This window comes from Columba livia, chromosome 6 (genome assembly GCF_036013475.1).
Source record: "Columba livia isolate bColLiv1 breed racing homer chromosome 6, bColLiv1.pat.W.v2, whole genome shotgun sequence".
In the NCBI taxonomy this organism is placed as follows: Eukaryota; Metazoa; Chordata; class Aves; order Columbiformes; family Columbidae; genus Columba; species Columba livia.
The window spans coordinates 22,264,242-22,281,752 of NC_088607.1; the positions used below are offsets into that span (position 1 = coordinate 22,264,242).

General features: G+C 42.4%; 2 protein-coding genes across 7 annotated transcripts in view; one reads left to right on the top strand and one right to left on the bottom strand.

Moving 5' to 3' along the window:
* The first annotated feature begins 50 nt into the window (after nucleotides 1-50).
* ANXA7 (annexin A7) lies at nucleotides 51-15,895 on the top strand. 5 transcript variants are annotated; one of them, XM_065068494.1, is made up of 13 exons: nucleotides 51-217; nucleotides 3,578-3,635; nucleotides 7,289-7,505; nucleotides 7,778-7,885; nucleotides 9,003-9,046; nucleotides 9,430-9,532; nucleotides 9,808-9,902; nucleotides 10,606-10,719; nucleotides 11,988-12,158; nucleotides 13,595-13,765; nucleotides 13,874-13,949; nucleotides 15,142-15,254; nucleotides 15,550-15,895. In XM_065068494.1, exons 2-13 carry the CDS (start codon nucleotides 3,579-3,581, stop codon nucleotides 15,670-15,672), a joined length of 1,392 nt encoding a protein of 463 aa, XP_064924566.1. In that variant the 5' UTR covers nucleotides 51-217; nucleotide 3,578; the 3' UTR covers nucleotides 15,673-15,895. The 5 variants fall into 5 exon arrangements, with proteins under 5 accessions (XP_064924566.1, XP_064924567.1, XP_064924568.1 ...); XM_065068495.1 differs by having other exon boundaries at nucleotides 9,006-9,046; XM_065068496.1 differs by having other exon boundaries at nucleotides 7,787-7,885.
* The window catches only part of PPP3CB (protein phosphatase 3 catalytic subunit beta), a 49,943-nt gene continuing 45,319 nt past the window's right edge, over nucleotides 12,888-17,511 (bottom strand). For both annotated transcript variants that reach the window (XR_010473633.1, XR_010473632.1), the window contains one exon: nucleotides 12,888-13,262. The gene's annotated coding sequence lies outside the window, so the exon portion shown is untranslated. The remainder of the gene's footprint in view (nucleotides 13,263-17,511) is intronic.

Sequence of the window (17,511 nt, forward strand, 5' to 3'; positions counted from 1 at the left end):
GCCCTGGGTAGGCAGGGCCATCACCCCGGGAGCCGCTGCCCGCTCGGCCCTGCCGGGACCCGGGCGCGGCGCCCCTGCCCGCGGGGAGCGGGGCCCGTGGGCCGGGCCGGGGCGGGCTCGGTGCCGGGGGCGGGGCGGGCACCGCCCGGCCCCACAGCCTCCATTTTGCGGTGTAGCTGCGGGAGAGAGGCCGGAGGCTCCGCAGGTTTTCCCTCAGGTGAGGCAGCTGGCGGGGGGAGAGGAGTCGGCCGGCCCTGACTGGCGTGTCTTGCCCCCGGCCCTGCCGGGTCTCCTCACACACCGCCCGGGGGCTGGGCCCCCACCCCCGGTGCCCTGCGGCACGGGCGGGCTGCGGCCCGGGGCGACCCCGCCTGCGGCCGCCCGCCAGCTCGGGGCTCGGCAGGTGTCCGGCCGAGGAAGGCGCCCGCCCGGCCCAGAGCGTCGCACCCCCCTGGCCGGGGGCTGCCCTCCCGCTGGGGAGCGGGGACGGGTCCCGGGCGCCTCAGGAGGAGTGAGTGATACCTGCCTGCGCCCGCAGCTGCGCCGGTCCGGGGCTGGAGGCTGAGGGAGCGGGGAGAAGCCAGCGCCATACGTGACCGTCCTTCCCGCCCCAAAACAGCGGACCGGTGGCTCGCCCAGCGGGCAGGGCCGGCTCCGGGCGGGACGGGGGCTGCTGGTGGCCCCACCAGGAAACTTTAAAGGCTCGGGGGGCGGGTGTGGTGCTGGCGGGGGCATCCTCGGCCGGGGCGCAGGTGTGCGCGGGGCGGGACCGGGCGGGCGGTGCCTCCTCCGCCCGTCGTGTGAGGGGCTGGGCCGAGGGGTCCCCGCGGGGGCCGCGGCAGCAGAGTGAGGGGCAGGTCTCTGTTGTACCCGCTGGACTGCCGCCCAACACGCCTTATCCAGCGCGTCCCGTGATGTTACAGCGTCAGAGCTGCATCCAGCCCGCCCAAAAAGAGACACTTTTCCGCCCGCCCCGTCAGATGTCGAGCTCAGCCCGCAGAGAGCTGGCGGGGTTGCCGCCGCAGCCGCCCGGGGCCGGCGCTGAGCCAGCGCTGAGCCAGCGGCAGCGGCCGAACCCGGCCCCGGGCGGGCCTCGCCCTGTGACCCCGCGGAACAGGGCCGGAAACAAATCTGATGGGGAAATCTGTTGTTATTTTGGTTATAAAAACAGTAATATCAGAGCTTGTGTTCTGCTTGAGGATGCCTGTGCTTGAGGCGAGGCCACACGCTGTGGCAGCGCAGTTCAGGGTTTACTAAGCGCTTCACAGTTTGTGACTTAAAATTTATCTCCTGGAAAACCTACTGCATACTGAAAGAGGTTTCATTAAATAATGTCGTCTGGTTATAGGAAGTTTTGAAGAGGCTCTAACTGGTGTCAGAGGCGAGTCTGAAACTCCAATTTAGCATCGTGTCCATCTGGTTATAACAGGCCTGAAGTAACTGAAGCAACAGCCCTTACTGAACCCTTTCATTACTCTATTTTTTTATTTTCAAATAAAAAAGAAAAAAATCACATAGGTCAAGCAAATACAAATAAAACATTTTAATTTTGTTTCTGTGATTCAGAAGAATGACAAATAAGAATAAAGGTCTTGTTAAGAGGGGGATGATTAAATGAAATATCACAATTCCCAGTACCTGGCCCAAAAGAACTCACGTCACAAATGGAATCTTAGAAAAGGAACCAATACAACAAAAGTAAGGGAAGTGCTAAACAACTTACCAGTGCACTGTAACTCACAGGTTTGCATGGATGATTAATTTGCTAATCAAAAATATGACATAGCAGTGATGGCTTGTATGCTTGAAAATGAGATGTTGGAAACTCATGCCTTAAAAAAAAGCTTTTTTTGCCAGAATGTGTTTGTTAGTAAATCGGAGACATAGCCAAAAACTTAAATCCATTCTAAATTGTCTTACCAATAGGTCTAAAATTGGATATAATTTAATATGGTTAAAAGATTGTTTGGTCCTATTTATTGTACAAATTAAATGTTTTACAGCTGTTTAAACAGCTGAGTTGCTGTCACCAGCTGTTGATTTTGTATCATGAAAAACAGAGTAAGTTGTACAGTCGAAATGATACAGTGCACCTCAACAAGTTTTACAATTCTGTCTTCTTAATGGTGTAACTTTAGTCGAATTACATGAAGCTGAAAAGGTGAAGAAGTTTTTGGTTGGTTGGTTGGTTTTTGAGTTTTGCTGACACAATATTTTCCTGTAAGCGGAAAGAATGCAACTGAAATCAGAAGGAAGTGTTGCTGGTCATCTTGTTCTTGAAAGGAATCACAATTAGTGGTAAAGTTAGAAATATCAAAAGAAGTGTTCTGTTGAAGGCCAAATTCAAAGTCCATTCAAGGAACTGTCAGTAATAAATACTGTACAGGTACCAGTTAAAGGTGTTTCTAAGGGAAATAAATAGCCATGAGCAGTGTTTATGATTAAAGCATAGATTTACAAATATACCTCATGTTCTTCTCCCCCCTTATTTATTTGGAAGTGTTAATCCAAGTTTATCAGTGTGAGGCTGCATGGCTGTGCTTCTCTGCAAGTTGTTTTGGGCTCTTATTTGAACTAACCTACGCAAAGTTTTAATGTTTTTCACATTAAGTCCCAGATGTTTAATTCTATGACCACCTATTGCCTTAGTTGCCCAATGCAGTAAGAAGTCTGCTTTCAAATCCATTTGGTTTGGCCAGTGAATACCTAGAAATGTGAATAATAATTTGTTGTATTGCATTCGTTTTTGTATTTCCCATGTCCTTTGATTTGTGCAGATGAGGTGTGTGCTTTCTTACAAACATGCTGTGAGTAGCTCCAGGCCCTGAAGAGGGTATCTGGCTGGTGAGCATTACAATGTTGGTTTATTTTTCTTCCTGCCATTAAATGTTTTGTAACTTGGCTAATGGTCTCAAAGCTCCCTGCTCAGCTGGTTGGCAATGTGGGGGGTGATCTCTGTCCTGCTCTGTTCCTGCTCCCCAAGCCTCTCTATTAAAAACAGGACTAAAACAGTTACTGGCAGGAAACACAAATCTACACAAATAAATAATGCTTGGGGAGTACACAGGTTTCTATCAAATAATCATTTTAGGCAGGATAGCTAGAGTACTGCTCTTCCCACAGAACTGCCCCTGTGAGCGGAGATGGGCAGGATGACAGGACAGTGGTGGCTGGCACGGTGCAGGACCGGGACCCTGCTCTGGCCTGACCCTTCTGTTTCTCTTATGGCAAAGTGATGAGCCCCCTCTCCTGCTGGCACCTTGTGGTGTATCCTGTATTTCAGAGTGCTTTTTGGAGGTTCAAGCCTCTTACCGTGCTTCAATATCTATCTCACCCTAAATAAGACTGATAGTTAATTACAAAGTTGAAGATACTTCCCTTGTGAATCCTGCTTGCTATGGTCATGTGTATGAAAAAAAGGAAAGGTTTTGTGGGTGTAACAGCTGACAAGTGCTCCTGAGCAATTCTAAAGCTACTAAACATATTGTTCAAATTATTTAAGAGGTAATTAGCAAGGAAATAACTACTACAAACTCATATATAGTGCCTTGACAGTGATTATTTTTTTTCCCTCCAGAATGTCATACCCAGGTTATCCCCCTTCTGGTGGCTACCCTGCTTTCCCTGGTTATCCTGTAAGTATGGCTTTGGAATGTGTTCCCTTCCTAATCTATTTATATTCTGTAAACTACATACATTGTATTCTTACTATTCTCAGCATGTAAATAGTAACTGTCAGTTCATGTACAGTATTCTCTAGATTACGGTCTTTGATTTGTCTGTTGTTGTGGTTTAACCCAAGCTAGTAATACAACCACAATAGCCACTCACTCACCTCCTCCCCCACCTCCCCGATAGGGGAGAGAGTCAAAAGGGAAGGGAGAAACCTGGATTGATACAAACACAGTTTAATAAAATAACAAAATACTAATATACTACTAGTAAATATATATATACACACACACACACATATATATAAAATAGAAATAAAAGATATTCAAGGCAATTCCTCACAAACACGCTGAGCAGCCAGTCCCAGGAAACAGCACCTGGTCCCACAGCTGATCCCAGAGAGAGAAAAGAGAAGAAAAAGGCAGAAAAGCCCAGGGACCTCTGCAAAATGGCAAAAGGCCAGGCTAAACGTCCTGACCGAAACTCCCCTGGCTGCACGCCAGAGAGAAAGAGCACAGTGGAAGATCAAAGCCAACCAGAAGGTCTCGATTATCTTTATATCTGAAGCACGACGCTAATGGAATGGAATACTCTTATTGATCAGTCTGGATGTCAGTCAAGCTCTGCCCCATCCATGCCCCCCTTCCTCATTGCCTCACACCTGTGGGCAGAGCACTCAGAATGTCTTTGGCTCTCAAACCGGAGCAATTAAAAACATTAACTCTGTCCCAGAGTGTTATCTCTTGTTCTTAAACTAAGCCCAAATAATGAGCGTGCTAGCTATGGAAAAGAAAGGATTCTAACTGCATGAAGAAAATTAACCCATTTTCAGTCAAACCAGCACATCTATATGTCACTCCAGATGACTTTACAGTTGTCTTGTAAGAATTCTAAGAAGGAGGTTATTGTTTTTTAATGTTGCATATTGTTCGAGAAAGGTTTTTGATTGTGTGGTCTTGTTTTACTTTGTCTTGTGGGTTTGGGTTTTTTTGCATTTTGTTTTTGGCTTTGTTTTGTTTTTTATTATAGCTAACTATCTCAGCAAATCATTTTTTTTTAAAAGTATCAGTAGATCTTACATAAATATGAGGGTCTTTACGTACAGGGTCAGAGGTAACCTCTGAACCAATCTCTACCAAATATTCCACGTACCCATATCCCAGGATTTACAGAGATGCTGATAAACTTCAGTGGCCATTGCCCTCAGGAAGAGCTTGGAATGCTTTACTCCAGCAGCTCAGCCTTCATATGACACCAAGGAAATATTTTTTTGAGGATAAAGACACTGTATCTTGACTTTGACCCCCTATCCTTCAGCCGCGAGACTTTGTTCCAGCTTCAGCTTATGGCTGTATGGAGTAAAAATACCAATGAAACTTAATAGAAGGGTGGAATGTATCAAGTGTGGCTGACACTGCACATTTTGATATGCCTGCATAATTTTTTAAAGCTAGATACAACTATGTGCTTTTATTAGTATGGCACTGATCATACTCTAATTGTGGGAATTTGATACAATCTGTGTTTTATGTAGTACAGAACTAGACAAGCATGGAGCTCAGTCTGGATCCCATTAAAATTCTGAAAAGCTATAAATACATGCAATATATATAAATACATGTGATAAATTCTCCAATTATTTTGCTTTACAGTTTACCCTTACTCCTCTGAAACACTAAAGTCAGTCAAACTAAAGACAAACATGTTAGAAACCAGTCTTTCTTAACTCCAGGATTTCTTTTCCCCCTTAAGGTTCTGCTGAACCATCAGGATTTAAATTGTAATTTATTCTTAACTACATGTGAAAATATTTTTTTTCTTAGTTGGCATCTAAAGTATAGCCAACTTCAGTGGATTAATTTAAAAGACCCTTTAGATTCGATATGAACAGTTTGAGGTTTCCTGGTCTCATTGATGATGCCCAAAGTGAAAAAAAAACAAAGTGAAATTATTTTCTTCTGAAGTATTGATGGTTGTCTGAGCAAGGCTTTTGAGGATCCTAATTTGGGATTTGTGAATCTAAATTCCATTAAAATATTTTCGTTGAGTCTGGCAGAGAAAGGTTAGACTGTACCACTGGGGAAGAGAATGTTGTATGTCTTGGGCATGGTAATCTGGGTGTAGAAATATTGGGGCAACCAACCCCGAGGAGAATGTTGGAGCTGGACTTTACCACTTCACAGTGTATTGCTGTTTTCTGGGCTCAAGAATGAGTGTGTACTGTATGTGTGAGTGTGTGAGCCATATTTCTAAAGCTAGTTGGTAAAGATGATTCCCAGCAAGTGAGTAATGAGTCTATACATTATGTTTTGTTATGAAGCTGATTTTAAATACCTGATTTTTAAGATCAAGTATATGACTTTAAACTTACAGGGTTTTCCCTTAAAGATCCTGGTCATTCAAGTAAATACTTCTAGTGTATGTTAATAATAATAGCAACCTTTGTGGTATGACTGGTAAGTCATACATGTAGCAAAACACAGGCATAGAGATGTCTGACTCGTTCTTTTTATTTAAAACCTGTAATAGGTGTTCATTCTGACTCAGTGGCCCAGATTTAGTCATTGAATGTCCATGCTTTATAACCTGGATTCCAAAGGAAATGGAAAAAAACAAACCATCTCTTGTAAGTTCTTACCAAGTAACACTTGAAAATGCTGGTTGTGCAAGAGAAGGAGAAGTTTTAAAGATACTGTTAGGGAAGGTCTCTATTCCCTAATAATACGAAATTCTTTAAAGTCCTATAAACGGAGGAGGTGAGCTCGTAGTGATTCATAGAGAGCAAGCCTCACTGAGCTCACCTTTTCCTTATGTGGGATAGGAGTAGCAGCTTTGTAGTAAAGGAGCACAGGGGTCCTGGTGGCTAAGCAGTGGAATGCGGCTGAGCAGTGTGTGCCTGTGGGGGAGCTGATGACACCCCAGGCTTCAGCTAGAGCAAAGCCAGCAGGTCAAGGGAAACTATTCCTCTGTGCTCAGTGCTCATAAGGCCACATCTGGAATACCATGTCTAGTTGTGGCCTCCCAGTACAACAGGGACATGGGCAAGCATGTCCAGGGAGGGCTGCCTGCCTGGAGAAGAGAAGGCTAAGTGGAGATCTACTTAGTCTTCTTCTATGTAAAAAAGAGTGATGGAGACACTGGAGCCAGGCTCTTGTCAGAGATACACAGTAAAAGGGCAGCTGGCAACAGCCACAGGTTATAACTCTTTAATTTGTTTTGAGGAAAAAGTTTTTCACCATGAGAGTAGTCCTGGAACAGGAGTCCAGAGAAGCTGTGGATTCACTGTTCCTTGAAGATACTGAAAACTTGACAAAGCCTTGTGTGACCTCATCCAACTCCAAAACTGGCCCTGCTTTGAAGGTGGATGAGATCAGAGGCATCAAGAGGTGCTTTTCACCCTGCAGCACTCTGATTCTGTGTCAACATGGGAGATGCAGCAGAAAACCCAACCACGAGGCCCCCATCCAGACTTTAGGAATTCTGCTGCTGCCACTTCAAGTGCTGAATCTAATTACATAATTCACGTTGTAATACATGTGGACATTTTGGTACCTTGAGAGTTTTTACTCTAATGTCCTGTTAGCAGGTGCACAAACATCCCATTTCTGTGTTTCAGCCAACAGGACAGGAGTCTGTGTACCCACCGGCCGGTCAGTACTCCTATCCCGCTGTTCCTGAAGGATACCCCCCGGCAGGAGGAGGGGCCTACCCTGCAGCACCCCCGGGTGCTGGGTATCCAGGGGCAGCTGGATATCCCGCCCCAGGGGGCTACCCTGCCCCGGGGGGCTACCCTGCAGGTGCCCCAGCTGGAGGAATGCCACCTTATCCTGGAGGTAAGATTCTTTGTTGGAATACTCCTGGGGAGTGATTTCTGGTGTAACCGTTCCCTGTGCTTGGTGGTAGTAAAGAAAAGCAGGTTTGTTCAGCTATGGCTGCAGGCAGGCAGATTGCCATCTGGCAGTAAATACCTGCATGCTGGTGGCAGGGCCCTGCTGGTTTTGGGCCACTGCACACAGACAGAGCTCTGCTCACTAACCTGGCTCACTCTGTGTCAGAAGTCAAGGACAAAACATTAAGCGTGCTTAAGTCTTTCTTCTTCTCCCAGCTCCTGCAGGCCCTGGGTTTGGTGTGCCTCCCACTGGCCCCGGTTTTGGTGGCTATCCACAGCCTCCTGCCCAAAACTATGCTGGAGGTGGACCAGCACAAATTCCAGGTATGTCATATATAAGGAACTTTAAGCATTCACGGTTAAACCAAGAGATCCCAGGATAGGTAGTAACAAAAAATAGGCCCTTACCTTTGTTACTTTTAGCTGTTGAGGCTTGTATGCTGTACACCTCCTACCACCCTTCCTGACAGGACCACTTGAAGGGCTGACAAGAACAATCTCTGCAGGTGTTAGATCCAAAAGGGATGACTGTCACTGACTAGTGGCCCTGATGTAGTGCTTTATGTTCTTATTCTTCTTCAAACTGCAAGTATCTGATGAGAACTGTCAAATCCAGAGTCCACATTCAATGAGTAGCTGTTCTGTTAATCTCAAAGAAATGGTTGTGTTGTTCAGATCTGCATGTTCATGGTGATCTTTGGCACAGTGGGAGAACTGGACAGGAGAATGCACAGCATTGCTTAAAAAAGGTGCAGTGTTTTTAATGCTTTGTGTGGTCAGTTACCATTGAGATGATTTTTGTCCTGGAATGTCTCAGCTGGGTTTGCAAGAAATTCAAAGCAGCATAACTTTTTCTCAATGACTGCTTTGTTAACTCTAATAATAACTAAGCGGCTGTTAAAATGATAACAATTGTACATATGTATTATGGATAAAAATAAAATTCCAGTACAAAAAATGTAGTTGTAGCTCTTGTATTCACAGTGCTTTTGATCACAAAAGGAGATATTTTAAATTCTTTTTGCACCAATGAATTCTTAATATTTATTGTTTATAAAATGGACATTTTAAACTGTATAATGTGACTTTAAAAGAGAGCACAGGACACACATTCTGCATTTGCATATTTTACCTTGGCTTTTGTCAAAGATAGCAGTGTTTAATAAAAAGAAATTCTTCAGTTCCCACAGCACCAGTAAATTTCATCTTTTTAGAATTGCCTTGCTAGTGTATGTACCTGAATGCATCTATGATTGCTTCTTCCCATCATTTCCAAGGGCAAGAGATTCAGCTAATGATCATGGTAGTTATCATTACTTAGGTAAAAGGTTTTGTGCAGTGGTAGGTCTACAAATGGTTTTATTTTCAGATTAGATAGCATTTACATAGTAAGAGGAAAGCTAATTAATTCATTTTATCTGGTTCTTTAATTTCTTTTCAGTAGGATATCCTGGTGGACAAGCACCATCACCAATACCTGGTCCGGTATGTGCTGTATCCTCTTCTATAATCAATCTTATGTGGCTTCTGTAGTTTTAGTATTTTTACAACTGGTTTCCAACAATTTACAGCGTGTTCCATATCAAGAGTTCCCAGCTGCACTCAGAGCACAACCTGAACAAAATCATAACCCCGTACCTGTGTATACTCATTCATCAAGTAGACCTCCATCTATACAACTGGGTAAAAGCATCGTCTTGGCATCAGTGGGCCAAAGCTTTTCAACACAACTAAACGTCACCCTGATTCTGTGTTAGAGAATAAACAGGGAACTAATGGACAACTCCTTCTGAAGTACTGACTCCAAAGTTGTCATTTTAATTTGAATTTGTGCAGGCCAGCTAATTACCTGTGCCTCTTATTTTCAGCCTGCAGCAATGGTTCAGTGTACCCAGGGCACAATTACAGCTGCTCCAAATTTTGATGCTGGAAGGGATGCAGAAATTCTACGCAAAGCTATGAAGGGGTTTGGTAAGTAAGCAACAGAAGCTTCAGTTTCTCTTGAGCTAACATCCTACTGCCATTTTGTCCTGTTATTCCATATTTATTTAACCATAACATTTTTTCTCCCCAAGCTTTTCAGAAGTCACACTTTCAAAATGACTTGGGCAATTTAGTAGACATAGTTGCACAGAAAATTTGGTAGACTTAAATGGTAGTCTATGCCCAAACGCAAGACTAAGAAATACCCCATCTCAGAGGGATTATTATGAGTTCTTACATGAAATTGCACTTCTGTTTCCAAGGAACTGATGAGCAGGCCATCATCAATGTTGTTGCCAACCGCTCCAATGATCAAAGGCAAAAAATCAAGGCAGCTTTCAAGACTATGTATGGCAAGGTATGTCCACTGGCTCTTTGAATCACTCAACAAACCCAAACTTTCAGCTGCTGCTTAAACAGCCTAATTGCACTTTAGTCCTGGGGAGTGGTTTGGGCATTTTTTTAAACGCGCTTCTTTTGGTTATATTCCATGTGTACCAGGGGCCATGTGGTATTTAATATGGCCTTGTCCTGATACTTGGCAGAATGAGGGAAAGTTGGGGGCTGGCTCTGTCCCTGACCAAACAAGAAGCTTCTCTGCTTTTGTCATGCTTTATAAATAGAAAATAATCAAGCTTAAACTGTCCTTGTATTAAGCATCTGAAACAGTATACTGAGTTTTTTAAGCACACAAACCAGCACTGAAATCTGTTTTTTTGTAAGAAACAGAGAAACTGCTTGAAGATTGGTTAGTCAATAAAAGGCCAAGATAATTTAATTTCTTCCCTCTGTCATTTTTGCAACTTAAACTGACATTTTATAGTTGTGGCACTTTTCAGGACCTGACTAGGTCCTAAGTAGTTATGAGATAATGGAGAGGAACTGAGCTGTCCAAGTTTCGCACAGAGGGAAGCTCTTTATAAGAAATAAAACAAAGCTTTACAGGAAAAACAGCACAAAGGTAGAAATCAGTCACAAAAGTTGTGGTTTGATCTTTTTTCAGTACATAATCTACATGGCTAACACTCTCCAAAGCCCTTTTTGTGTTTGTAATTGAATAGGATTTAATTAAAGATCTGAAGTCTGAGTTAAGTGGAAATATAGAAGAACTGATTCTAGCACTCTTCATGCCAACCACCTACTATGATGCCTGGAGTTTACGTCATGCAATGAAGGTACGGTTTTCCTGTGAATGGAATAGTTCAAAACTATCTTAAAATGCTTACCTAAGGAACAAGAATACCTGATCCCTGCATTGTTGAAAAATCCTATAATGGCAAACAAATTTTGGGACTGTGGGGCTTAAAATTATTTCCTGCTGCGTCCCTCAGCTCCAGCCAATTTCTGCAGGATTAGCCAATGCAGAGCAGCCGTCCATCCAGCACAGGATGGAACGCTGCAGGACTGAACTTTATTCTCTGCCACTTAGCCATAATTTTTCCTGGAACCTAGGAAGGGCCAGGGTGCCATTAACACTGTAACCGCTGTTTAAATTGAAGGTACGTACCTCTCCTTCCTAAGAACAAACCATTGTTACTGAAAGATACTGTTGGATTATCCTTTTGCTTTTTTTTTCTTTCCCGAATGACAACAATGAAAAAAGTATTGTCTTAAGGTCAGATGATGCATGTATCTGTTCACGTGTTAAGACTGCATCAGAGACTAGGTGAGCTAGCAGGTTTCAGGTAAACTGGTACATCCAGTTTACCAGAATTTCTTGCATGTTTGAGCTGCAGCAGGTGGCTGATACTGGAAACGAGTAACTTAATCCCTGTATGAATGCCGACCTTCTAAAGCATGTGGAGCTTTAATGACCATCTGGCCACGGTGGAGGCAACAGCCACTCCTGACCATTTAAAAAAAATGATAATACAACGCTACCTGGAAGCCTCACATAGATCCACTCCTACCTAATCCTTGCCTGCATAGAGGTGACCGTACCAGTAAGAGCTCATGGTACACAGAACTCAGAGTCAAATGTTATTGTGGAGAAAGGAAAGCATCCATGAAAAGTTCCTGCTGATGCTCCGTCTTGAGGAAATGGCCACATTTGGAATAGGGAACACACTTGTTCACTGACCAAAACAGAATTTATGTGTTTATCTTTGGTTTTAAGGATTATCATAAGGCTCTGCCTTCCTCCAGGATGTTTCCAGATTAAGGCTGCCAAGGAATTCCCTTCCTAAACCATTTTCCAGTTAACTTTGGCTGATGTCACTGTTGTGGATGTATGGTTTTGGCGAATTTTTTCTAACTGAATGTTGGGGGAATCTTCATTCCATTTTAAGTATACAGAAGACTTGGTGCTTTCACACTGCAAGGATACCATTCTTACAATGTACACTGTATTAAATTTTGAAATAACAGATGACTGGCTAATTTCACAGCTGAAGAAAACGGAATAGATAGTGCTTTGTAGTTATGCCCTTTTCTCTGCCTACAGGGAGCAGGCACCCAGGAGCGAGTGCTCATTGAGATCCTTTGCACAAGGACAAACCAGGAAATACGAGAAATAGTGAGCTGCTACAAATCAGAATTTGGAAGGGACATCGAACAAGACATCAGAGCAGACACTTCTGGACACTTTGAACGATTACTTATATCCATGTGCCAAGTGAGCTTTACTTTTTGTAAGATAATGGTGCCTGTGTATGCTTAGGAAGAACCAGGTTTTTAAGAAATCAGCCCTGGGCCATTAATGTATTCCCTAATGACAAGACACAACACTTCAGTCCCTCCCCAGGGATGAGATGCTTCCTGTCCGTAAATCTATGATGAATTGTGTGACCTAATTTAGCACCCTATATTCATTTCAGAGAACTTATATGTGAATAATTTATTGTGCAGGTGCAATCAAGCGGTGCTTCTCACTGCAGCTAAAGCAAGATGGTTTTTATTTTTTGCATATGTTAATGAAATAATTTGGGTGAATCTGATAGGATAACCTTTATGGTATACAGAACACCTGTGAGAATCTCTGTGTGCAAGCTAGGAGGTACCACAGGGCAAAACTTCCCTCCCAAGTTATACCACAGCCTTCCTGCCCTCCTCATCACCAGAATTAGGGAAGTGCTGCTGTTGAACTCAGGTGAACACTTGGACCTTGCTTATCTCATATCATTTACTAGGGCTTATTTTGTGTTAAGAATAGTAACTTGCAGTTATCCATGTGTAGGGAGAAATACGTACTAATGCAACTTCCTTCACTTCTCTGACCAATCTGCCTATTTGCTGTTAGAATTTCTGTGACAATTCCCTGTCTCTTTTGTCTCTACCTTTCTGAGAGTTCAGCTATGCACTAGGTGTTTAGATTACAAAGTCAAAATCCACAAGAAAGCAAACCTTGAGAAGCTCATGCTGCTAATTTTTATTTTGATAAATCCAGTAGTTTACAATAACTGACAACCACATCGTTTAAATATTATATTATCCACTATAGATACAACAGTATTTAGGAGCATGTATTCATTCAGCCTACTCAGCCGGTATATTTAGCAGTATCCATCCATGCACTGAGCAGCAAAAAAAACCCAAAGCACATAAAATGTCATACAGGCCCTACTGACATATTACAGCTATAGTAAGTGCTTTCTGGAGACATTATTACTTGAAATTAGCAAATTCCTAAATAAAATAGAAGACCTGAGATATTTCAGGTGTGCATATTCAGTAAGGTAATTCACTAGTTCGTTTGGGAAGATTCTTTGCAACTTGAAGCCTAGAAACAAACAAATCAAAAGAAAGCTTACATTATTAAGTAAAATAGAGAATTAAGTACAATACTTAATTAGAACTATGAGATGGTATGTAGGGGTGAAATTATCTGGGTCAGTTTGAAGCATGCCCTACAGACAGGGTTCTGGGCACTTTGTTGCCTATAAGAAATATTAAACCAAGGAGCCGTTTTAAAGCAATGTAATATATTTCAAACTGGTATTACTCTTTCTGCTTCAGGCTTTGAAGATACATGCTTGGGGTCTACCCTGCAAGGAGCTAAAGCACAGCCTTCTCTGTGTAATTTCAGTTGACATCTGTTGTCTTTGCTTTTAGGGTAATCGGGATGAGAATCAAACTGTGGATTATCAAAAAGCTCAAGAAGATGCTCAGCGTCTGTACCAAGCAGGTGAAGGCAAACTTGGGACTGATGAATCTTGCTTTAATATGGTTCTGGCAAGCAGAAGTTTTCCCCAACTGAAAGCGACAGTTGAGGCGTACTCCAGGGTAGGAGTTCTTCACTGATTTCACATGAGCTTGGTCAGTGTATTTTAAATTAAGGTTCCAGTTGTTACTGCATTTCATTATCCATGTATTAATCTCATTTATTTGTAGATTGCTAATCGTGATTTATTAAGCAGCATTGACCGAGAATTTTCTGGAAATGTGGAACGTGGATTGAAGACTATTTGTAAGTGATGTGTTCTTCGCTCCCCTTATCCCTTAGGAATTAAACCTAAATATAATTGAAGAAGAATCCAGTTCAACACTGGCCAGATGGTAAATGAACACACAACCTGACTCTGCTAGCACAAAAATAACTTCAATTATTCAAATTATTCACTTTACACTTAATTGGAGAAAATAAGCATCTGCCGTGAAGAGGTCAGTTTGAAGCAAGAAAAGTCGACACAGGAGCTACTTGTCAGCTCTCTGGGAAGGCAGGCAGCTACCCAGGAGCAAGGGGCACTGGTTAGTGCTTGTAGTTGTATTTTTCAGAGCTCTGCAAAATGACACCAGTACCAGGGTACCAGAGCTGTGACTCTGCTTGTGTGGCACCTCAGCAGAGGCAGCTGAACCACCCCCACACATGATCTCAGAACCAATGTGAACCTACCTGAGGCACAATTCCCTTTCCACTCCTCTTCCCCACCACCACCACCCTCCCCCCAGAAGCTCAGCATTTGCTAAGCGAAACTTCAGCAAAATACAAGACCTGTTTTGAATTCACTTTTTCCTGCTGGCTTATTGTAGTAAAGCAGTTCAAATTTAGCACAATTTGCTCACAGTGAGAATCAGTATGATTTACTAGTAAATCGGCAGACACCAGGCCACCAATGCTTACCAAAATGGCAGCATTTCTGTAGCCATAACAGATAAGCAAAAACTTCCCAACTATATTCTGCTAAGGAGTTTTATGGGAAAACTTCAGCTCTGAAAATAGTGGAATAGAATAAAGGTTCATCTTTGAAAATGAACAATCCACCTGAAACAAGATCTATTCTGTAACTAACAGAGCAAGAATTCTTTCCAGCTCTACTTTTGTTATTAAGATTCTAGCAGTGGAACATGAGTAAAGTACCTTGTATCCTAGTAGCAGCTATCCAAGGACAAGGACTGTTTTTAAAATTACCTATCTGAGAATGAAGGCTTCAGCCAGCTTTGAAAAGCCCTTCTACAGAAGTCAGCTGTTAATAACCGTCACTTCTCTTGTGAAGGGTTAATTCAGTTGGTCATCTTGAAACTAAACTCAGCCCTATGAAACAGTTCCTGCAATCCACAGTAACTGGATCTTCACCAATACCTCCCTCTAGCTGTCTACAGCAAAAATCCTGAACTGATCCTGCCAGTGGGACTAATTCAAAAAATATCCTTTATTGCAGTGCAATGTGCTTTAAATCGCCCGGCCTTTTTTGCAGAACGACTTTATTATTCTATGAAAGGAGCTGGCACAGATGATTCTACGCTCATCAGAATTATAGTCACACGCAGCGAGGTAAGAAACTTTCTCCCCTGTAAATGTCACATGTAGGGGAAAAGCGATCTACCCTCACCATAGCTGAGGAAATCCTGGCTTGTAGTGAAGCTTTTATGGAGTTCAGATTTAGATGAACACATTTATTTGTTCTAAGGGGACCAGCTGGCTTCTAAGATGTTCAGAGGTGACCAGTTGCACATTTCACCCTTGGCATGAGTTCTGTGGTCCCTGAGGGAAGAGACGCGGGCTGACTGTCTAAGAGATTAAGTTGTGTGTCTTCTTTTTTCTTTACATGTTTTTTTGCTTTGCATAGATTGACCTTGTGCAAATTAAACAGATGTTCACACAAATGTATCAGAAGACTTTGGCTACAATGATAGCAAGTGATACAAGCGGCGATTACCGGCGTTTGCTGCTGGCGATTGTTGGCCAATAGAAGAGGATTATCAAGTTTGTTTATTTTTTAAACAAACTGAAGGACACGTAACATGCTTTAATGCAGACACTGACCACCCTTGTATGTAAAAGAATAATTTTAAACTTTGTGTAATCAAATACGCCTTCTTGATGATTCAATAAGCTTGTTGCACTTAAAATTGCCTTAATTTACAGCACATAATATTCTTTATTGTATAATAAAAGATATATCATGTCTGTTAGTCCTAAGCCTTAGTCCTTTTGACCCAGACAAAACCACCTCCCTTCTGCCAGACTCCTGCATGAATCAACTGTTTGTTTCAGCTGAACCTCCAGAACTCAACAAGTTTCTTGCAATACCTAAACTTAACTGCTGACTGGGGATGACAAAAAAAAGCCTGAGGCTGTGATGTAACGCATTTTACACCCCTCATTTCATGTTTTTCCATTGTAATGTTGAAAAAATGTTGAAAAACATGCAAGGGCTCTGTTTAAGTCACATTACACAGAGAGTTCATGGACCTTGGCAAAATCCGACTGTACCCCCCTATTTAACTGCTTCAATTAGTTACAATTAGTGGTTAGCTACCATTATGCTTAAGGCAGCAAGGGAAAGGAGAAATAATCTCAGATCCAGTGTTGAAGTATCTTCTTGTAAAGGAATGTGTTATACAGCAAATGACTGAGCAGTGAACAAAGCCAGGATCTAAATGCTAACACAACAGGACACAAAAATCCACACTGCAAGTGTGACCTGGACAACATACATGATTATGAGGATGTTTTCAAAGGATTGAAAAAGAACAGCTTTGAGTAGCGCATTTGGGTTTTTGGAAAGCCACACTGAATCCATCTCCAGCCATAAATGTAACAGAAGTTTCAAGTCCAGCAGGCAGCAATGTGTTTCCTGACATTTCTAAGCAACACTTTATCAAATAACAATTGTATTATAGGACGCACACAAACAGCAAAACCTTATTATCCCTCAAACGAAAACAGCAAGGGCTGGTAGTGTTGATTCCAGTATCACACACCTGTCACTCTTACACAGCATGTACATAAAGGTTTTTGCAAAAAAATAACAGATACCAAGTTTACCGTACCAAAAAAGTCTAAGTATTTCACTTCCATGAATGTTCCACAACCTAAATCTGACTTCAGACTATGAACTTTTTCTGACATTAAATTCAGGAACACAGATCAGTTTAAAATTCCTGGGCGAGATTAAATACGCCAAATGCGAACAATGGATGGATGTTGATCTGAGGAAACTAAAAGACATTCCACTCTGCATTACTTGGGCCATCCTCAGTGCAAGAAAGTGCACTGTGATACACAGGCTTGTCAGCAGCTGCCCAAGCTTTACAAAGGTTCTCATAAGCTTTAGTTCTTGTTTCTTTGCTCTTGAGCAAACTTCCTTCCAAGTGAAGCAGCTTAGCATTTAATAATTAAAGCATATTAGTGCATCTACATCTTTTTGTGTGACTAAAATCTCCCCACAGCTTCACTTGTCATTCAAAGCAGAATGTTGATTAAGTATGGCTTGTACATCCTACTACTATAAGAAAATAGTGTTCTATATCCTAACAATATTCACTTGTTTTGGGCAAAAAGTTATTTTCATTACATGATAGTAACAAACAATTGTTAAATAGGTAACAAGAACTGAATGACTGATGGTGCAATTGTAGCAAAAAGCAGACAAGGCAAGAATGAACCGATACCGACTGTCCTGTGCCTGAAAAAGCCTAATTTTTGTATGTAACGTAACGGTGTTTCAGGATTAAACGTTAGAAAAAAAGCCATTTATGAGACCATTCCTCTCAAAAAGCGTTCAGACTCAAACCAGAAGAGCCCT

Coding starts and splice junctions, on each gene's coding strand:
- ANXA7 (XM_065068494.1), top strand. CDS start 3,579: ATGTCATACCCAGGTTATCCCCCTTCTGGTGGCTACCCTGCTTTCCCT. Junction 3,636..7,288: donor CTGCTTTCCCTGGTTATCCT/GTAAGTATGGCT, acceptor TCTGTGTTTCAG/CCAACAGGACAGGAGTCTGT. Junction 7,886..9,002: donor TGGACCAGCACAAATTCCAG/GTATGTCATATA, acceptor ATTTCTTTTCAG/TAGGATATCCTGGTGGACAA.